The 22,756-nt window shown below is 38.4% G+C and overlaps 1 protein-coding gene across 4 annotated transcripts in view; it reads right to left on the bottom strand.

Annotated features, from left to right (window-relative positions):
- Positions 1-6,126: 6,126 nt before the first annotated feature.
- Positions 6,127-22,756, bottom strand: part of ZFC3H1 (zinc finger C3H1-type containing) — a 39,959-nt gene continuing 23,329 nt past the window's right edge. For 3 of the 4 annotated variants that reach the window (XM_061367994.1, XM_061367995.1, XM_061367996.1), the window contains exons 18-35: positions 21,899-22,020; positions 21,249-21,350; positions 20,774-20,890; positions 19,707-19,890; positions 17,960-18,146; positions 17,296-17,487; positions 15,167-15,404; positions 14,295-14,400; positions 14,017-14,215; positions 13,467-13,561; positions 12,393-12,503; positions 11,940-12,044; positions 11,679-11,844; positions 10,832-10,932; positions 9,572-9,673; positions 8,944-8,983; positions 7,121-7,183; positions 6,127-6,995 (exon numbers count right to left, since the gene is read on the bottom strand). In XM_061367994.1, the coding sequence (XP_061223978.1) occupies positions 6,858-6,995; positions 7,121-7,183; positions 8,944-8,983; positions 9,572-9,673; positions 10,832-10,932; positions 11,679-11,844; positions 11,940-12,044; positions 12,393-12,503; positions 13,467-13,561; positions 14,017-14,215; positions 14,295-14,400; positions 15,167-15,404; positions 17,296-17,487; positions 17,960-18,146; positions 19,707-19,890; positions 20,774-20,890; positions 21,249-21,350; positions 21,899-22,020 (2,368 nt within the window). In that variant the 3' untranslated portion in view covers positions 6,127-6,857. Of the gene's footprint in view, positions 6,996-7,089; positions 7,184-8,943; positions 8,984-9,571; positions 9,674-10,831; positions 10,933-11,678; positions 11,845-11,939; positions 12,045-12,392; positions 12,504-13,466; positions 13,562-14,016; positions 14,216-14,294; positions 14,401-15,166; positions 15,405-17,295; positions 17,488-17,959; positions 18,147-19,706; positions 19,891-20,773; positions 20,891-21,248; positions 21,351-21,898; positions 22,021-22,756 lie in introns of all 4 variants that reach the window. The other variant, XM_061367997.1, reaches the window with a different exon arrangement.

The raw sequence follows: 22,756 nt of genomic DNA, 5'->3' as shown, positions 1-22,756 counted from the left end.
TCATAACCTAAAAAGCTGATAACTGATGCACTCATTTCTCAGCTGAATTGGTCCCCGACATAGATTTGGGTGATCAGACTTCTCATTTATTCACATAAGCTGGAAACGTTGTTCCCTGTGATTCTGAATAAAAGTTTATGGGACACAAACTCGAATGACCTGTGAGGAGGGAGGAGAACCCATACACAGATCTAGTGCTGGGCAAGGCAAGAATTATTCTTTTTCTTCTATCAGAAAGTTGATTCAAGTTGATCCCATTAAATGATTAAATCAATAAATATAATCTGGTTTTATGGTTTCAAAAATCTTGAGGTGGTCTTTATGGTCCAAAGGAAAAACAAAACCAAGCAACATCCCAAACTGCTGTAAGAGAGCAGAGCTAACAGAGGGCTAGGCCAAGTGGTTCTCAGAACACAGAGAAACAAGCTTCTGCAAGGAAGATGTTTTTGTTTTGTGATAGTTTTCTTCTTTCACTCATGATTAACCTGCTTCCAAGGGACAGCTTTCTGTTATTTGTGCTTGTTTATGGTGCGTGTTTCCTATTGCTCCTCCTCACTGAAGGCCAGAGTCTCAGTTCTCTCTGCATGAAGGACTCCCCCATTTTAATCATCCCATGAGTATCTCAGAGGGGACAGTTTCTCCAGAAATCTGCAGCTTCCAGATTTTGAAGAGTACAACCATGACAGCAGCTGATGATTTATATATCTTAAGGCCACATCAGGACAACCAATTGCTTCCTCAAACATGTTAAAGTCGGTTTTCCTTGATCAAGGAAATCTCAGCTCATCTGTACATTGCTATCCAAACATCCCTGGGAGAAACACTCATGATCATTAACTCTACTGGGATAATCACATCTCTCTAACAGTCATCATGGTTTGCAGTTTTCAAACAGTCCAGCTCAAGAGTGCTCTGAGTCCCACCACCTCTGCTTGTCTCAGGAAGGCTTTCTTTGACACTTGAGTTTGGGGTGAAGGGAGTGTGTTCAATTAATCACAGTTAGTAAGGATGCTGAGTAGTTCATCAGTTTTCTCTGATAAATAAAGATTATGCCATCAGCAACATGTGGCATGGGACTCCCAGCTAATTGTGCCTGGCATGGATAACCTCTCCAGCAGTAAGGGCTGAAGAAGAGGGAGAAGTCACAGACTATTTTGACATCTGCTTGCAGAGATTTGGCCATTGTATTTATCAAATGTTAGAGTAAAAGGTTATCAGCAGCAGATAAGAACAGCAGAAGGAGGAAAAAACAGCAGCAAGGATGATCTCTGCTGTTCCTCATTGGATTTATTGCTCACCACATAGTTGTTGTTCAGCCCTTTAGAACTGGGAAACAATGATTAATCCTTCAAAGGATTTTGATCCTGGGCCATAGGTGCCAATTACAGAGAACCTACACCTGACCCTCACAGATTCGAGGGTCTCGGCTACCTGCTGCACAAGATCAACAAGTGTCCTTATTCTTCTCAATTTAAACCACTCAATTTTGTTTCTGCCAGTCACCTAAACAAAAACTAAAAGCACATCTTTCATTGCAGGCCATGACAGTGGGAGAACATCTCAATACAAGCACTAAGGAACTGCAAGTTCATAGCTAGCCCTTAATCTCCTGTATGCATAAGAAGTACTTAGAAACAAAGTTAGTTGAGTGCAGGAGACCACATGCTCACAGCTCCTGCAGCCAGGGATGGCAGGAAAGAACCTGGATTGCTGGCCTGGTGCCATGATTTTTGCCCTTGACTAAAGGAGCATTAAGGCAATTAAGGGCCAAGTGCAGTGGATTAGACAAAGGTGGTGAAATCACACAGATTTAATGTACACCAGGCACATGACAGCCACAGAATGGTTGAGGCTGGAAGGGATCTTGGAGGTCACCTTGTCGCGCTCCCCTGCTCCAGCAGGGCCACCCAGAGCTGGTTGCCCAGGACTGTGCTCAGATGGCTTTGAATGTCTCCAAGGATGACAGAATGTCATTCTTTCAAATGCTTCCACGGATGAAGACTCCACAACCTCCCTGGCCAAGCTGTGTCAGTGCTTGACCACTTTCACACTAAAAAAGTGCTTCCTGATGTTTGGCCGAAATGTTCTGTTTCAGTTTGTGCCCGCTGCTTCTAGCCCTGCCACTGGGCACCACTAAGAAGAGCTTGGCTCCATCCTCTATACACCCTCATTTTGTATACATTGATAAGATCTTCCCCCAAGCCTTTTTCAGGCTGAAGAGTCCCAGCTCTTGCAGCCTTTCCTTAGATGTGAGGTGCTCCAGGCTCATTCTCTCTGTGGCAGCTCTGGTCTCTCTCCAGTAGCTCCACACCTCTCTTATGCTGGGGAACCAGACCTGGACACAGGTGTGGCCTCATCAGTGCTGAGTAGGATCAGCTCCCTCAACCTACTGCCAGTGTTCATCCCAGTGGAGTACAGGAGGCTCTTGGCCACCTTTGCTGCAGGGGAACATTGTTGATTCACATTCAGAACTTGGTATGAGCAACAACATCACAGTGGCCATTAAGTGGGCTATTAGATATAAAATTGGCTATGAAATCTGTAATACCAGCATCCACTTACACACCTAAGATTGGTCAGGTTCTGATGGACAGCTCTAATGTCTCTTGTACTGTCCAAATCAGTACTCAAGAAAAAAACAGGTAGCAGGCTATTCATAGTCAGTGTGGATGAATCACTGAAGGGAAAGGGACATCACAGGGTTCTGCCTCACAATCCCAGGCAATAAGAGCAGCTTGGTGCTTTTCTCATTTTTATGCTTTGGGCAATGGGAGGCACCAGGGCCCCAAACACAAGCAGCGTGACGGAAATGAGATTAATACAATTCAGTGGAAATCAGTTATTTCTAGCAGCACGCAGAAGGACAGTTTGCGAGTCACAGTGTGAGAGCTTTGGTTTGTCTCATTTGCAGATGGCCAAGGAGTCCCCTAGGTAGTGACCTCTAATTATAAGAACGTAACAGCAATGTGCCAGGAGAGCAACGCTTACGGGAGGTGGCAGGGCAGCTGGCAAGAACTAAAGATAACCGCAAGCTGGACAGTGCACCAAGCTTCTTGCAAACCTAGAGGCTCTTTTGGAGGGCTTCCAAGAGCTCAGCAGCAGAACAAGAGGTGCCCAGGCAGTGCCTACAGCATGCTAATTATGGACTGTTGATACAGTAGGGCTGAAGTTTGCTGGCTGCTCTTGTTCCATTAAAGCCGCTATTTTGTGTCATGTTCCCAGCTTCCTGTGTACTTGCACCACATCTCTTTAGTTCTACCAAACTCTTCATACCTCTCTTGAAAGGTTTGTAGCTCTGCTGCTATTGAGATCAGGCAAACCTGCACGCTTGCTCATTTTAGGTCACATTCCTGTGACGTCAAAATTTCCTGGATCTTTTACAAGTTTTATACACAAACACAAGACACCACTATGAGTTTTTGAATCTTTCACCTGAAACGGGGCCTGCAGAACATGAAAAGGGGTCTACATCTGCTTTTAAGAGCTGCTAATTGCCATTAAATATTGCTACATAAACTGCAATTAACCACGGGGCCTAGAAGAATGAATAGGCTCATCCTTTGAGCCAACTGAGATGTCTTGTGGAAAATCACTGCTTATCCCAAAACTTTAAAAAAAAAAAAGATAGGAAAATGCAAGTCCCAGTTACTGCAGAAGGGTTAAGACCTCCATAAGCATTTCTATCTAAATGTCTTAACAGTTCTCTAAAACCTTTCTGCTTACCCCCTTATTGCTTCCCTCTGCACTCACTTTCCTACATGCCTTCACCTTGGAGTTGTGGAGAGAGAGCATGTTTGCTTCTAACAAAGGTAGGTTAAAACTTAAGTTTTGTGAAAAGTGCACCAGCCCATAACACGATCATTGCCTTGATGAGCACTAGAATCATAGAATAGTCAGGGTTGGAAAGGACCTTAAGATCATCAAGTTCCAACCCCCCTGCCATGGGCAGGGACACCTTGCACTAAACCATATCACCCAAGGCCTCATCCAACCTGGCCTTGAACACTGCCAGGGATGGAGCATTCACAACCTCCTTGGGCAACCTATTCCAGTGCCTCAACACCTAACAGGAAAGAATTTCCTCCTTATATCCAATCTAAACTTCCCCTGTTTTAAGTTTCAACCCATTACCCCTTGTCCTGTCACTACAGTCCCTAATGAAGAGTCCCTCCCCACCATCCCTATAGGCCCCCTTCAGATATTGGAAGGCTGCTACAAGGTCTCCACACAGCCTTCTCCTGGCTGAACAGCCCCAACTCCATTATCTTAATGGAGATCTTCGTTGAAGGTACTAGACAAAAAATGATTTCAATTTATTTTTCTTCTAACAAATGCAGCTGAGTGTTTTGTTTTGTGTCTTTGCAAGAGCCAGGAAATGAATAATAGCATAGTGGTAGTAGTTTGGTGCTTCGCTATTAAAGACCTAGACTTCATTTCCAGAAAGACTTAAGGCTAAATAAATCACTATTCACCCAGTGACCATACCAAGCACAGAATATGTAGCAGCATAGTTTTGTGTTAAAAATCCTACAGTACGTTTCCCTTCTCAAGCAGGTTTAAAAGACTAATACAAAGATTAATTTAATAGCCTTGGTTAAATTTCCCTCTTCCTGGCGATGTTCCATGAAGTTCTGGAAATGACAGAAAGAAACCACCTTCTTTGTTTCTTAAAGGGAATGCTCCAACTACTGGCATACTGAAGCACGGAGAGGAGTAAGCAGTAACTGCAGACCTGGGGAAGCACTAGATCATTCCTGGCTGTTCTCCATTACCCACCAGTACATTTTGTTTCCTGCTTAGTGAAGTGCTTGTGCTGCTCAAAGACTTGACAGGTTCCTCATAGTTCTTCATTCCAGCTCCCAGATGAAGAATTCCCATTATGATGAGCCACTTTCACATACCATCAACCCAAACAAATTGGGTCAAAAGCCCACATATAAAGCAAGAGCATTTTAATTAAAACAGTATGAGCAGACAGAGCATTGTGAGGCTTTGGTCCCCCCTCCCCTTGTCTCAAAGTATGTGAGAAGCCATTAAGGCAGACTACCTGTGATTAATCCTTGAGGAAAACATAAAGCTGTAGTTCTCCTTAGAAAGAGACACCACACCATGTTATAAAAAGGTAGCAGAGTAACAGTGCCAAGTGTAAGAAAAGCCTAAGCTAGGGAACATGCAAAACAGCCTGAAAAGTGCTGTAACCCTTGACAGTGGTTAAGCTTTACAGTCTTTAACAGCAGTCACTAAATGAACTAGTTACTGGTAAAGTTTAAAGACACTGACCAGACTCGAGGTGTTTCTAAGGGAAAAAAAAAATGCTGCACTTTTTATGGTCTTCATGTTTTCATTCTGAGCTGTACCATATAGCAAGTTGGATGAAATTAGGCTACCACTCTACTACAATCAAGAATTAATGGGTTTCTGACAGTGGCTGCAGAGTCAACATGGAATCCTGACCATGGAAGTTTTTTACTTAAGCATGAGTTACACAGTAAGAGTTGTCTAAAAGCCTTAAGTGCAGAATCACCCTCCATTCTTCCAGATGAAACCAGTATTTCCCACTTTTCTCTCCTTTGAGAGCTGTTTCATGTGTAACTTCAGAGAAAGTAAGGGTTTTTGAAAGGTACTGGAAGTCCTATGCACAAACCACTTTGCATCCAGTTGGCTTTCTACCTGTTTTTCCCATCTGTGCCAAATCATCTCAGAACAGGATTGTACCATTTGCAGGGGTGATTTATGAAGATGCCAGACATGGTCTTCATGTTTGAGGTAAACAGCCCCATTGCTGGTTCAGTGGCAGTAGATCCCTGCAGTGTGCATGTATGTAGTGACTTCGTAAACCACATCTCATTTCATTAAAGGTGAAAAGGACAAAATGTAAACTACTTTCCGTTACTGAAGTGGTATTACTGACAGGAACAGTTGTTGTGGGACATAGAGGTGTGTGTCTGAGGCAAGAGAAAGACACCTACTGAGATGTAGTTATTCTACATCCACAACAGGTAGTTCAACCTCGAAATAACAAAAGAAACAGACGTATTATAACGTCGTCAGCCTGTATTGAAAACCTCTGTAAAACCTCTCTGTAATTCTACACGGTAGTACCAATACAAGACAGATCAATATTAGTTTTCTTTAAACTGTTAAACTTTATTATAAATTAAAATTTCTTTACAAAAAATTGCACATAATTGACCACTCTTAGGTTCTGATGCACTGGCATTTGCAATAGTTTCTTTAATCTTCAAGTCTAATAGTCTCTGCCGTGAGTCCAATGCAGAAATGGGCAGTAAGCAACCGTCTTAGAGCCTTCAAGTGCAAGAAGCATACTTGTGGCCACGGCAGTTACACTTTCCTTAAGAGCGGCTGCTTTTGTTTTAAATCCTGTAATGAAAGTCTCAAAAAAGGTTTTAAAAAAAGCAAAAACCCCACGATGGACTACTTGCTTTTTACTGTAAACACAGCCAAGTAAATTAATCCCAAACACAGATCTCTCAGGCATCAGTGAGAGTGTCAAGTGAATGAGGAACAGCAAAACAAAACAAAACAAAACAAACAAAAAAAAAAAAGAGAGAAAATAAAAACATAAAAAATAATGTCTGTCATTTTGAGTAACTATACTTACGTAGATGACGTTATGAGAATCTGGCAGGGCCCAGAAGCAAGGCCAGACAGGGAGTTCATTGTTCCAGAGGAGGGTCACGTTAATTGTTTCCAGGTTCAAGGAAAGCAGACTGGAGACTTGATATGCTCAGCAATACTCATCTGCCTTAACACAGATCTTAGGCCTGGATCAGCCTGGAGAATCATTCAACTGATTTTGGCATTTAATAGGACTTATGGCTGACCGTACACAGTGTTCAGTGATTCTTGCTTTCTGTTCTGCAAGTGTTTAAATTTAAAAGCTCATCTAGGCTGACTCCAACCTCTTGGCACTTGGAAACTAGTTTTCTCAGGTTATCAGTTTTACCTCCTTCTGACGCTTCAAACAAGAGTTGCTGTAAGAGATGGGGAAGCAGATATAAGATTTAGCCAGAGCTTGAGCATCACCACATCTATGGATATGGGATATGCAGAAAATTTATATGAAACCTCAAACTGAATCATAAGGAGAAAACATTACATCTTTCCACAGTGTTGCACATAGAGGTAACTTCTGAAGGGCTCTCTGATATAAATGATGGACCTGTAAAATAAAAACAATTATGGAAAGTCAGCAGTTTCATGGACTCAAACTGAGTGATTTGAAGCACAAAAATCTCCTGCAAACAACGTTTAAAATCCTTTTTTTTTTTAAAGTTTACAAGTGTTAAATTGTTACTAGAAACAAAGGCAAGTTTATGTCCGACCTTAATTCTGACCCTTCTACCTATCTATGCTTTCACAGTCAGTGTGCTTCTTTGCAACTCTCTAAAAAGAAAAAATGGTTTTACTGTGTTATTGGTGGAAATAGAGGACCGAAATGTTTAATGCAAGAACTTACTCAAGTCTCCTTCAACTACAGTATCTGAAGTACCAACCTGAATCAGAGTCATTAGGGGAGGTATCTGCTGACATTTTAAATACTAATTCCCATTTTTATAATCATTTTAGCAAACCTTTACATGGCCCCTGAAGAGAATAAATTAAGGGTTCTCCAGGAACAGGAAATCCAGAATCTGAATCACAACTCAATATCCTACCTGTTTACTAGAAACTGCTAACTGAAACAGTCACTGATTTGCATAAATGATTGTCAGTGCTCACTAACACCCCAAACTAAGGCTTGGCCCCCCTTCCCCCAAAACCCCAACTTTTCTATGTGCACCTACTTAAATGATTTAACTTCACACCATAGAGTCAGGTAGCTGCAGAAGAAAAGCTCAGGATTTCTTCTAGGTGTAATCCAGCTACAATGTTCTACATATGCCTTCATCCACTTAGTTCATTTGTTTTAAGAACCCTCTGATTCATATGAAATACATTTTTCTAACTTTCTAACCACACAAAGCAGAGATCTTTAAGTCATCAGCCCCACTGGTGACTAAAAGGCAGGGCCTTAAAATGAAGTCCATCTAATACAATGACTGAAGCAGGGATCTGTGACTAATTACAGATTACACCAAACCATCAACACAGACAGAATTAAGGATGGGTAAGCAACCATGCCTTTGGTATTTCCTGACTGTGAACCATTTGATCTTACAAACCAAGTAACTGTTTGTTTGGAGAATGTTCTTTTTAAAACTGTCCTTTTAGAGAACAGTAAAAAAGGAAAGAAAATACTTCATATGTGAATCTAACAATAGCCATACTACCCATTATGGATCAGCTAAAGCTTCAATACTATTTCAAAACCAAAGGATGCTGAGAATCAACTGCTATATGGATGACAAAGCCAGATACAGCAGAGAAGTTCAAGCACCACCACCAAGTGGTGAGTCGCAAACCCAGGACTCCCCACCAAACACAAGCAGAAGAGTATTTTGACGGTGACAGCAACAATACCTGGAAGATCCACTCTGTTTGAAAAGTGATTCACTTGCTGTGCAAAAAAACTCTCGTATTTGTATAAAGAGTGATGAAAATATTTCCCTTTCCAAAGTACAAATGAGTATACTTGTTATTTTTGGAGAGAAAGAACTGGTGTCTTTGGTGGGACTAGGAACTACTCAAACTCTTTACATACCCACGCTTCGAACTACTTGTAAAAGTAGCCATTAGTATCTTCCAGCACAAAAAGTCCAGCACAACAAGGTTGCACAAGTACTCCTGATATAATTCTACAATTCTACTTTGACTGCCAAACATATTTCTCACACTTGAGGCAAATGCTTCACTGTACATAAGAGTACTTAAACTATCCAGAAATCTTGGGTTTAAGAGCTGACCACTGCTTTAGATAAAGCCAAGGTATGATTTACAGAATTTTGTAATTACTCATTTTAGTAAGCTGTGTTGACTTACTTCTCTTTGTCCCATTAGAAAGCATTCCGCAGCAATGGCTCTGAGGAAAAGAAATATATGGAAATATTTATTCTTGAATCATTTTAAACACCACAGTGGCAGAACACTGACTGTGGAATGTAACTAAAAATTCCTTGAGAAGAAACTAACTTCCAATGATGTTAATCTACAGTGAAAAGATAAAAATAGCCATTTTTTAAAAAACAACCTTACATGAGCAAGAAATTTCAGTGGTTCCCACATTATGAACAAACATTGAAGAAAAAGATCAGTTCAGCATCACTGGACAATGGAGATTACTGCTATTGTGATATATAAAGAGGGGGGTAGAGAGGGGGAGACAGAAGTCAATAACTGAATTAAAAATGCAACTTGTAAATACATCATTCATATTTATCTGTATAATATCCACTCATATAAGCTTCCCCAAGAGGGAGATTCCATTCCTCATTTTAAAGAAGTGACAGTACCTCTGTCCGTTGTGACAGTTACTGTTTAAGTAATAAGCTAATGAAAGAGACTTCCAATACAAGCCCAATTGGAAGAACATTTCAGATTTACCTTTGTGATGTAAACCTTATAAACAAAAGTAATATCTATGAAAACAGATGTATGACTGTTGCATTACATTTTCCAGATGGCCAGGCATGTTGGGATATTATATGTAAACATCTTGGCTTGCAGTTTCAGAATTTGAACATTGCTCTCCTCCCAGTATTGCAGAAGCATTCTGTAAAAGGCATTCATGAGAAAGGAACACTGCTCTAATCACTGGGAACACAAAAGCAATCCAAAGACACAAACACATTACACAAAATACATTACACCTAATCCGAGCTAAGAGTTGCAAACAGGAAAATAAACCCAAGCCACCATATACAGCATTGATTGAACACTCTCTCAGAACAACAAAAAACCAAAAAAGTTGATACACTATCAGAGAATAACCAAGAAGTGTGAAATCAGAGAGAAAATGTGATGTTGACACATTGCAAGATCAATTTTTAGCATGCACAAGGTAAGTGTATATTTGAAAGGAGATTAAACAGGTTTTGAGAGTCATGTGGCTAGCAGATACTCTTCAGTCAGTTCTGCTCACCCATTTCAGGTAGTAGCAACACTTTCTAAGGAAGCTGCAAGTTCCATCTAGACAGAATCGTAACCTGGTTTAAAATGCAGCCATTCAACTCTGTGTGCCAAAAGCAGGCATGTCATACTCTCCCCATGCCCCCAACCACACACACTTGTTTCAAGTCTTGCTTTGAATTCTTTCAGGTCACTGCTGATGATGAACAGTAAGTGTCTGGGGACTTTTCAAAATCATTCATCAAGCATTCATGAGCTCCATGCAGAATACAGTAATTCAGGGACTCGCTAATCCTGGAAGACTACATTTTGAAATCCTGCTCAAGTCAGAACTGGTGTGATACTCAATACATGAATCGGTTTTGTTTCCCTTAAGATTTTTTTGAAAGTTAAGAATGGTTTACCTTTGCTAAATAAATGTCAAGTTAAGCAGTAAGGTAACAACACTGTTATTCACTGGTGTATCCAGCTTTATTTGTTCTATGCTGGAACTATACTTCTCATTAAACACCAACAAGATTTTAATAGATAGCTGACATTTCTCTACACACTTGGATTTTTGACCACTTGCACTCACGCGCAATGCAGAGCTAATTCCTGCATAATTATAATCTTTCTGTAAATACAACGGAACCCTGTCAAATTCAACAAAGATGATGTCATACACTATGCCTCAAGCAACATGTAATAAGAGAGGAATTGTTTAGCTTTTGTAGTAGAAAGCAAGTCATGCATGTCTTGCACAGAAACCAGTAGTTACGTTAACCAGCTTCATGTCTTGATTACAAACAGTTTTACATACCTCAGTGCAAGTCCAGGATTAGCAGGCATGGTAGAACAAAACCGTTCCAAGGTTCTGGAATGTTCAGATTTTGGAATGCAGCTCAAATAAAAAATAATTACCTGTAGAATTTGAATTATGAACATTAATCCACTTTAGAGCTGTCTGATCTTGCTTAGAAAAGCAGAATGAAAAACTATGACCAAAAACCTATGAACATTACAACTACAGTGAATTACCACCTACTAACCTTATCTACAAACCTTATGATCTACAAACCTCAAGGGTACAGAAATCATTCTGTGTAATAAAAACTAACTAGTGCTAACACCACTTATTTCAGCCCTTCCAGCCTGCATTTTGTGAAGAAAGAGAAATGCATCGGATGTTAACAAAACGGGACCCAAAATTTTTGCAAGCTTTATTCTGTTTAACTGCTCAACCTACTTTGACTTTCTTCTGTTTCTCAACCACTGTAATTTCTATGATTAAAACTGACGGCTTAAATACTGCTTCCATCTGCCAGTATTACAGCTGTGCAGACACCTCTTGCTCAACCATCTCTTCCCTCCCTTACACATTCTCCCCATTCTCTAGGAAAGAATAGCTTGCCATTAACAGCTGTATTCACAATATTAAAACATGCCATAATGAAGTTTTTTTGACTTACACACCCTTTATTCAAAAGGTCACTGCTAGATACCCTTCTTCTCAGAACACTACTCTCCTCGGATACTCATTTTTCTACCAATTCCTAGCTCTCAATGTTCATATACTACTAGTGCTGTATTTGAACAAGTAAATTAGAGGTACCTGATAAAAGGTCATCAGTCTGTTTAATTAAAGCTGTCCAGAGACACATTTTTACCTTGTTATGAAACTCATAATTGGTCCAATAATCAGCAGCACTAAAAGGAATTGGGTATCGTGTGGGGACTGTAACCAGACATCTGTTCACTAGGTCAGTAAAAAGCTTGAATTCTTGAACTTGGTTGTTGGATCCAACAACTTTGCTATTGACAAAAACAAGGTAACTGGAAGAAAAAGAAAAGTAAGAATAAAAAATGGTTCTGGTAGCCTTCACTTAATAGCTTTGAAACTGATTTACTTTCCTTCATTAAGAACTTACTCCAGCCAGATGTTCTGGACAGTTTCCTGCTGCATCACTGCCCCCAGAGCTGCTTCATAGGCATCCAGTGCTTCACCAAAACTCGCGTGAAGAGACTGGCACAAACTGTTTATATTAAAAGTTAAAAAGCATTGTATGTCATGAACAATGCACATTCCTATATATTAAGACGCAAGATGATCATGTGAGATGAACACCCTATTACTGTTCCCATAGGGAAGTGTTCCTGGAAGAGTTCTCAAGTGGAGAATTTAAGTTAATGTGCAATTTACAGCTCCACAAAATTGTCTCTATTGTGCAGCAGGCAGGTAGGTTCTCTAAGGACTGGCAGATCACTTATTGAAAGAACCCAAATTGATATACCCTTATGCAAATAATGAATGTTCCGCTTCTGAAAATGAAATTTACTCAGACCCAATAGCTGTTTCTCAGAAATACTTCAGAAAGTCTCACCAGTAGATCTGCCATAAATACGGGATTTGCTGGTTCACAACATCATCTGTAAGATCTTCTTTATAGACAGGTGATGTAAATTCAATTGGCATTGGAAAATTCAAGAGATATCTACAAAAGAAAAGAGTAGTATTAAATGAGAATATTTCTCTACATGAAGAGTCCTATGTGGATGCAACATTCAGTTCCTAAATCCGGTTCATGGGACATAAAAAAAAATGCACTTTTCCTATATTTTACTTAGCTATATCCAGACACAACTTATACAGAAAGCGTTACACAGAAATACAGAAAGTACGTAGTCCCTCATTATGTACAAAATTAAATGTCAGTTTGTATCTCACACTTCCCTCTCTCCACGTAAAATACATCAATTAAGGTACAATCATCTACATACAGTCAACTAAACCGCATTCCCACTACCAAGTTTAATGCAAACATATGTAAGCAGGAATAAAATCTAACACCTGACTTGGAGATAAAAACACTTCAAAGCCTAATCTGCGTAAGTTTTAGCACAGAAGGCCTCCCTTTGAAGGCCTTCAGAGGCACTCATTTTGACTATAGGGAACTTGCGTATCTCAAAACTTCAGGAAGTCTCGCAGCTACGTGCTAAAATACAAGTGGAAAATCAGCAGGCCAGCTATGAACCTGTATCTTTGCAGCAATAATAATCTGATTAATAACATGCTGGACCTCTGGACTGAGATCTTTTGCATGTCTCTAAATCTAGTATTTTAGTTATGCTATTTTAGGCTCCTAGCTTGGGGAAGGGGAACAAACCTCCCAAAACAAAACAAAAAATTTTGACATACATGAATGATTTTCATTGCCCAAATCCAGACTTTCGACTTGCTGGCTGTTTCATCTTTAAATGCTTGTGGTTTTACAGTTTGGTGTACATACACAAACAACAAGTATAAACCTTATAAACTACCAAATCATAATTAACTGAAGTTTTAGCAGAACATGCCAAGCTAAAAATAGCGATACTTAGAACTTCAAGACCATCTTGTTTTTCAAGACAACGCCAATATTATTGAAACTTAAATACAAAAAACATTGTAAGTGCACCTTAAGAGATCCATGGGACCATGCTGTTGGCATGTATTCTCAACAAAAGCTTCCAGAAAATCTTGCAACAGTGGAAGAACACTGCTTGACCTTTCCTGTTTTGGGGTTTTATTTTTTAAAAAGAAAAAAAAACCTAAGATCAGACATCAACCTGAAAATTACAAGAACAATTTAAGCACAATAAACAAACAAGTGCTGTGTCTATCTCTGCAATGCTCCATTGTCTTCATTCTCTCAAGAATCAAGTCTTAACTGGCCAAGTCAGCAGGTAGCAGATAAAAGCTCAAAACATATTACAGGGTTTACGGTGAGTATAAGTTATTCTTAATAAGCATATTAAATATGAATTATAACAATCTGAGCTATAACTTTGTTATTTCATGTCATTCCTTTGACTATCTTTAATCATGTCACTAATCTTATCAACTCAATTTTTCCCATCTTTATAAAGGAATACTAGACATTACAAAAGTATTGTGAGGAGTAATCAAAAGCCCAAACTTTATAAAGCCGACAGACCAACAAAATGAGTTTTGGAGTTGAGCATTACCTGTGAAACAAGGAATTTACACAACTGATAAAAGATTTCTGCATTCTGAGGATTCCTCTCAAAAGCTCCAACCCACACGTTGTAAGCATTGTCACTCTGCTCCATCTGCAAATACAAGGTGGCCAAACTCCCCAAGAGCTGACAGTTGTTAGGGCAGATCTCCAATAAAGATCTACAAAGTTGTGCAGCAGACTCCCACCTTTAAAAAAAAGTAAATGTAAGTTTTCAAAAAAGCAGAATTGCGTTCTCCAGCTAAAAAAAGTCTTGAAACAACTTACCTTTCCAGAAGTTTCAGCAAAGCTAGCATATTTCTGTAGAGAGGAAAGCAGACAGGTATTCTTTCATCAGCCTCGATGCTTTCATCAGTACATGCTTTGACCGCATCTTCAAAAAAAGTGTAAAATCAAGTGTTAGACCTCAAGCAAATGTAACTCTGCTCATAGCTAGACTTCCTTCTCTTCCACAGCTGAGCCACTCAATTCATCCCCGAGTATTTCCACACTGCATTACCACCTATAGCACAGATACATTCTCTGAGGCAATTCAATACTGCTGCTGGCTAACACATTCAGTACTGACATTTATAAATGCTATTATAAAGTCTGCTTTTGGCAGCACAAGTCAAGAATTCAATTTCTTCTAGTATTTTTATTTTATGTCTCAAAAAAAAAAACTATTTAAACTGAGTGAAGACACACACATGCATTGCTCTGTCTCTTTTAAGGGAACACCCTAATTTTCCAGGAAAGCAACTTTCCAATAAACATATCCCACTGAGGGGAGGGAAGGTATGAGAACAACAGAAGCTCAGCTTAATGCTTGCATAAGCCCAAGAAAATGCTCCAAGTCAGACAGTCATAAGCCACTAGTCTTTACCTTGCCAGAGTATCATAGTTAAGAGAAAAAGCTACTGCTTTGACCCGCAGGCAAAAAACTCAGAGAAAAAGTCTGTGTGCTTTGCATGCGAGTCTAACTCACTTTCCACTCAAAAAAATGGACTTCCCTCACTACTTTGAACAAATCAAATGGATTAATATCCCAATGGTTTAACAGTCATGAGCAATATCGCATAGCCTTGAAACTGCAGAAGTTAGATAATATTTCTTGATTTACAAGTAATGTATTAAGTAGTTTACCTCTTTAATCTTACCTTCAAACATAGCTAACAGTGTATCAGGATCAGTTTTCACATCTTGAACTGTTTTCCATGGTATTAAGAATGGCTCTTTTTGCATGATTCTTGAAGGACTGACATTAGCTGGATCATAGAACTTGACTGGAAGAATGCCAAATTCAGTTACATGTATGTAAGCCAGCCAAGCCAAGCAACGGTCACTTACAGTAAGATGTTCTGATACTATCTTTTCATTTGCTGATTTTAAAGCATTCTGTAAAGATTAAAAGAAATACATTATATTTCAGCCATAAAAAAAACCTAAGATCCAAGAATAAGAAAAGGAAACAGGAAGAATAAGTTCCGACATTCTCAAATCTTTTGCACAGAAAAGACAGGAACGCTTTACATCAATCACAACATTTGGTTTATGTGAACGTGACTGTGTTCAAATCACATTTCTACTAAGGGGTTCAGAAAAACTGTAGAAGATTGTTATTTGGAAAAATGAACAGAGGCAGACTTTGAAAACATGCACCTCCCAACACATGCTCCATTTTTCTACTTAATTCTTAGACAATCGCTTCCACTTACATAGAAGTAATTAGCTCTAGAGAATACATCTACAAGTTGGATTGAGCTTGCTATATCCTACTGCAATTTTGTGGAGTGTTTTTTGTTTGTTGGGTTCTGGTTTTTTTTCTTGGGTTTTGGTTTTGGGTTTTTTTGTTGTTGTTGGGTGTTGGTTTTTTTTAAGTTCTAGTTATTCAGCCACTAAGCTACAGGTATTCAAATCTCCTGAAAGCACACTTTAGACATACTGTTGTTGGAAACACTACTGACAGGGATACTGCTTCAAATTTTCCTACCAGCCACAGGCAAAACTAGAATAGCCTAGTTAAGCTGGCAGATCCCACATAAAAATCATTACAGTATGCAATCAGACAAAAGTCTAAACACAATTGTTCCTAAAACAGAACAGAACCTCATGGTAGTAACGTGTTAACATTTTTCTGGATAAATGTAGTATGATCAAAGAATATACTTTCACAGGAATGAAAGTACACGCAAATACGGGCAAAATTCAGCAGAACACTTGCCCTGCAATGGGCAAAACTTGAAGTTTTAAAATATTTCACTCATTCAGCCTGCCAAGTAGTTACTTCAGGAATTTTCTTTCAAGTTTTCAGAGACACACTGCTATTTACTCTGAAGTAGCATTTATTCAAATTATCTTAACTATGGTTAAATAATCTTTCCCCAAGACATTCAACTACACATTTCAAATTAATAGAAAAAATATTTACTTTTTTTATAATGCTTTGGGAAAAAGAAAAACCAACATGTTATTCTCCCATTTATGCTGGATTTCCATGTCAATTTGACACAAATTGAGTTTTTTCTCTTTGTTTTTTTGTTTATTCAGTCAAACATTCAGAGATACATTTATAAGTACTGCTGCATTCAGAATAGCTTTTGGAGAATTACACTTCCTTATTTAATCTACAGCTATGAAAAAAACAAAAGCATTACAACCTTAAACCACAGAACTGGGAACCTTTCAGGGTGTAACAAGCCACACGTGCCATCTGCTGGTAAGAATGAATGCACTTGAAACTGACACTACAGCAGTTCCCACTTTTAGCAGGGGCTTACATCAGCACTCCGTTTCTCACCTTTATCCACCACTTTGTCTACAGCACAGAAACAGTGACCTAAATTCTGTCTAAAATCACCATAAAAGCCCAAGATAACTCCACGACTGAACTGGGCAATCCTTTTAGGTAGCAGCATACTATGCTCTTTCCCAAGACTGGTTTGGTAATCTCTGTAGCAATAAATATTTGAGTACTTGAGGCAACACAGCCACAGGCACTTCTACAGTTTACCAGAAATCAAACAGTAAAGCAATTCCCTGGGAATTATTTCAAAACATAATGGTCTAGACTATTAGCTACGAAGCAAAGCAAAATAAGTAACAAAAACCCCAAAGATATATCCAAATTTTAGAATGGTATCATCTCTCACAAAAGAAGTCTCTAGGAGAATTCCTTCAGCAAATAAAGGAAGAAATAGTTCCTTCCGAGGTTGACACAATCTCAGTCACCAGCATTATCAAGTTGAAAGTATGAAGACAAATACTGGGGTGGGAACCTGGAAGTTACCTGCAGCAGAGCAAGAGCATTCTGATGTCTTCCCGTAAATAGGCTTAAGTGAACCCTGTACAAGAGAGTCTCCAGTAGCTGAAAGGACACAAGATTTCTATTTTCTTCTCCCCCTGTCACTTCTGTTAGGAACCGCAGCATCCTCCCACATACGTAGTCTTTTCCATCAAAGGAATTTTCCAAGCTCAAAAACTAGAAAGAATTAATTCATACTAATAATCAGAATACTAGTAAAGCTTCTTTGGTAAAGTTTGAAATCACGTGAATCACAAACTTTGGATGATGTCTTTCACTACCTTATGAACCATATTTTGCTCCCTCACAGCAAATTTTCACATTAAACCTCAAAAACTATTGTTTAAATATTAATGATCAAATAGTTAAAAAATTTGCAAGCTCAAATAACAAAAAATAAGAACTGCCACGTCTTGATTTAAAATAATTTATTACCTGAGGAAAACCGGTAATTTCTACAAGTATTCTGCAAACAGAACTTTGAATTCCTTCATTTTTTTGGAGCAACTTTTGAGTTTTCAAAAAGCTGTAGTGTTCTTCCTTTCACAATTTCCCTGGCATATTACTAGTTTTCAGCAGTAAAAAAAAAAAAAAAAAAAAAGGGCACACTTAATGAACATTTCACATGCTTTTTTTTTCCTTCACTTACTGTCCACCAGAGTTGATAAGAGGGAGCATATCCCACTGCTGTTTCACACATTTCCTGTACCTCCTCTTTGGTTCCTCTTTTTGAGAAGAGTTTGAGGTAATGACACCAAATTTCAGCATTTTCTTTGTTGCTCTCAAGGGCTCGAGCCAAAACATTTAAAGCAGAATCTAAACACTCAGACGATGAGCTGTAAAAATTAAAACCTCCGTATCAACTATGTTAGCATGACAACTTACACAGTATCAAATATGAAAATGGATGTCTATTATTAGAATGGAAGTGTCAGTTTGGGTTTTTTAGCATGTGCTGTCCTTTACTACGAAAGTTTCCAAGCTTCATTAAGTTTTCATTCTTCGAAGATTATTATTATTAGGTGTAGCTATAATGCATGGAAAAATAACAACTTTCCTAGGAAAAGAGTGCCAATTCAAACAAAAGTCTAATTTAATTGAAAATGAGCAAGATTCGTCTGTAAGCAGAAGTCCCAAGCTACAATCATATAAAGGCATTTACATCATACAGACTTAAAACTTTAACAGAAAATTCAAAGACTTGGTATAGTGAGTTGGAGTATTTGTTAGGTATTTAATTTACTTTCTACAGTTAAATATAAGACTTTATTCCCTGTTTCTATGCATGTCATGCAGGTTTTTGGTGCCTCTAAACCATTATAAAAGGAGATTTTACTTTGAGAGTTCTATCATGAGATGATACCAACTAAGTATAAAATACTAACTCAAAATAACTGACTTCCCAACCCCCTCTATCACCACTGCCACCTACTGAACAACCCCATTTCTTCAGAGTACTGGGGAGGAGAGGGGGGAATAGAGGAGGTAGCTGTTTTAAGAAAAGGGTGCATTGGTCTCCATCAGGTTTTCTCTGTTCTTTTCTTGGTCTTTTTCCAAGTACACTTAGAAAGTGTGCTCTTCTCGCCCTGCCACTTGCTAGTGGTATTCTAAGTACTGGCCTTTCCAGTTCTATCCCTTCTAGTGTTCAGGCAGCTGTTGATACAGCTAATAAGGTATTTTGTTACATCTTTCACAGGGCTTTTAAAAAGAGAGTTGATCCTCTCCATTCCCTTACCCCCTGCTGCAGCTGCTTAAGCACTATTAGAATCAATGTTCATCTCTAGAATGAAACCATCATGACAGAATTCCTACTGAAATGATCTGCTTGCCAATAAAAATGTGGTATCCTAGGGAATAACTTAAAGGAACAGAGACTTAAGAAACTTGGAAATCTAAAAGTTAAAAAACTATAAAACATGAAACTGAGTGCTCAACTGGGACATTTCTAGATGGATAAAACCATATAGCAGAACTGTTCATATAAGAAAGCTTTCTGATTAAATTCATTTCAAGCATTATTCCAACAATTCACCCCGTCAAGGAGAAACTGATTTGAGTTTATTAGCTCACTACTTTATCACTGGAAGTACAACATTCCACTGTAATCTTGGGAATACATTAGATTGTGCAGTATTCAAATGCGAACTTATATTTCTCCCACACTACTTTCCCTCAACTTCCGTTCTGAATCAGAACCTACCTAAAGATAAAGCATCAGTGTAACTTATTACTTGCATACTACACTGCATACAGTAGGAAGCTTAATCTATTTTTTAATCTGCTTTTAAGTAATAAATTATTTGTGGTATTGTTGAAGAAAGCTCTTTAAGAACTGAAAGGAAACAATCACAGCAGCAAGAAAGCACAAAATCAAATCCAAAACGTAGCAGACTTACCCCTCATTTTGATTCAAGTATTTGTATGCAAGCTTAATCCAAAGCTGTACATCACTGGGGTTTTCTTGGACACTTGCCTCCAGGTTGGAAATCTCATCAGTCTCACTTGTAAAATACCGGACATCATCTGGAGTCACCACAGTATCAAGATCTGGAATTTGTTTTTTATTTTCTGTGGGCTGGGCTGCAGATAATAAAAAGTATTTTTCTAAATGTTTCTTTTCAAAATAGAAGTGACCTGTAAGATTACAATTTACACAAGGGGTGGCATTTATGTATTTCAAGTACAACCACTAACCAGAGAAAAATACGGTTATTTCAACATCCTTTAAAACTTAGAACTGCACAGTCTGTAGAAAACTGTTTTTATTTCAAACACAAACACAAGAATCCTTAGTGGTAAAAAGGCTGCTTCAGTGGACATCAATTAACATAGTTCATTAGGGAGCACTAGGAAATAGACGTAACTGACAAAGAAAAGGTTGCCTCAGTTCCGAGTCTCTAAAAAAAACCTTTTTACAGGATTTGCTAACAAATCCTAAAGCTCCTGCTTGCATGACTCACATGTGAAAAACTGGCTGGTTACTGATGCTCCAGCAAACTTCTAAGTCTCAAAAGCCGCTTAACGGTAGCTTTTTTAAAATCCTGACCTAAACACCAAATACTAATTCTGTACAAACTTGAGATATCGGACACATGAACTTTTACTACTTGTAGTTCTGGGAGAAAAAATAAAAATAATAAAAATAATCCTAATGGTATATAGGCAAAGCTGAAACCTTCTAACAGTTCCATATGTTCTGTTTAAGAACAGGTAAGTGAAATTCTGACTTAATATCCAGTCACACATTATACGCTAGGTATTTTTTCCTTAAATACAACCAATTCAGATCAAACTTTTCCCAAAGATTTATGCAAACTAAAGTTTGCATGCAGGAAATAGGAAATGGAGAGCTATACAAAGCACTGGTCTTAAGAACCACTTGAAAAATCAGGTGTTGAGGAGAGGCTGGTAGATATTTTCTTCCAGTGCTCTTTTTTTAACAGGTGCCACACATCCAGATTACCGTATTTGGTAGGTCCAGTGAAATGTTCCTCATCACCGCTGCTACTGTCTACCGAAGGTTTTCTCCAGTACCTGGGTCTCCATTTCCTTTTTTCCTTCCATGTTGTAAATGGAGGTACTATAAACAAGCAAAGTAGAAGAAGCTGGTTTACTTTTCTGTATTCAAGCTTAAAATTCTTTGCTGATAAAGATTTTAAATAAAAACATACTGTGGGTGCAACACAAGTGCATAAGTCAACACTACTTATTTAAAATCAATTGTGCTCAAGTACGTATGTCATTTTTCCAAACTGGACTCCAAAACCACACTGCCTTAAAGCAAGCTCTGCTGCCTTTAATTTACCATCACAGCCGAATTTATAATACTGAGATATATAAACTAAGCAGCAACAAAAAATATTCTTGGTTCATAAAATCATTAAGGTACTTACATGATTCAAAAGTCTAGATTGTATTTAATCTACCAAAGTACTTACCATGATTTTTACTCTCATTAATGTTGCTGGCCAGAAGAACAGCCATCTGGTCCACTGACATACGGTCTCTGTTTACACCAAAAAGTTTTTCAACATATTTTTCTGAAACAAGAATATTTGTATCTTGGGTAAACACATAAATGAAAATGGATACACTGTAACTTAACAGCAGTTTAGCACAAACTGTGCTAGCTCATGAACTTTTAACTGCTTCAAGAGGTAAGGCATTCTAACATACGAGAACAGTGAAACGAAAAACTGAAAGAATCCTGTTTAGCAACTCTGTCCTACACAGCAACAGCACTGTTACAAAAGTCCAGCTCTGCTGGAATAGGCCAGTCCAGCAGTTACAAAAAGTAGTGAAGGGGAGAGGTAAAGACTACACACCCACTGCTCCCCGGTACTCTGAATCCCAGCAATACTTTTTTGAGTTAAATGTTCTACAGATCAATGTTCTTTCCTTCCTGTAAAGGCATCAAGGTAACTACCTACTGCAAAGGACTGGACAACTGCAGAAACCTATTTTTTCATACAGCTGTATCTTATACGTTGCTTTACATCAAAGTCCTTGCACCCACAGCTTTTAATGAAAGCCATTCCCTTCAGAACTGAATCTTTGTATACAGAAGTGAAAAACGACTCTTAAAAACCTGTGGCAGCGCCGATTTCCTCATCAGTGCTTTTTTCTGAACAGCCAATCAGCTCTAAATTGTAAGACAGAATATCCTGAAACAGCTGCTTACGGTTTAGAGTGCAGTCTTTCATGTGCTGCCTAAAACAAACAAATAAGCAATTAATAGATTTATCACAACAAAAATTTAATAAGACTTTTAACTAGGAAGTTAGTGTTAGTATATGCTCAGGTGAGGCATAAAGAAAACAATGCCCACAGGAAACACTTCAGTCTGCTTTGAAGTTTCCGTTAAATATGTCTAGGTCTTCTCTAAACTTAAGCCTGCATAAGGAACTTAATCGTAGTCTTCATTATTTCACTATAGCTTTACGCTGAAAAATACGCCTCTACAAACTTGTTTCACACACAAAAACACAGTATTTAGAACTTTGCAGGTCAAAGAAGGTAATTATAAAAACTGGGTATTATTTTGTACTTAAAACCACTCAAATGATGGTTTGACAGTAACAGCTAAAAGCTGATCCAAAAAGCTCTCTGCCACCAAAAGGGGGGGGGGGAAGCCGAAGTCCACTCCAACTGTATTTTTCCAGTAGTTAGATGTTTCCAAATTGAGTGTATTCCTGAACAATTCATAGGAGTTTGCTCTTTAAATACACTGTGCAACACTGTTTAGAAAACTATTTTTAATATAATTTTACATTAGGCTTCACAAACTTACCCAGTATTTACACAAAAAACTAGAATTCCATTACTACAACAGTATTTAATATAATCACATAATATTTAGTACATGCCTTAATTTGGGTAGCAGCACAATACATTTCTTGTGTGCTTATCAGTACCAACCACTACCTGAGGTCCATGATGGTCTGAA

The sequence above is a fragment of the Neopsephotus bourkii genome, unplaced genomic scaffold (genome assembly GCF_033783945.1).
Source record: "Neopsephotus bourkii isolate Nb327-2 ecotype Australia unplaced genomic scaffold, CSIRO-AGI_Nbou_v1 NB_1423, whole genome shotgun sequence".
NCBI lineage: Eukaryota > Metazoa > Chordata > Aves > Psittaciformes > Psittacidae > Neopsephotus > Neopsephotus bourkii.
The sequence above is the reverse complement of the archived record's forward strand: the minus strand, read 5'-3'. Positions and strand labels throughout refer to the sequence as shown.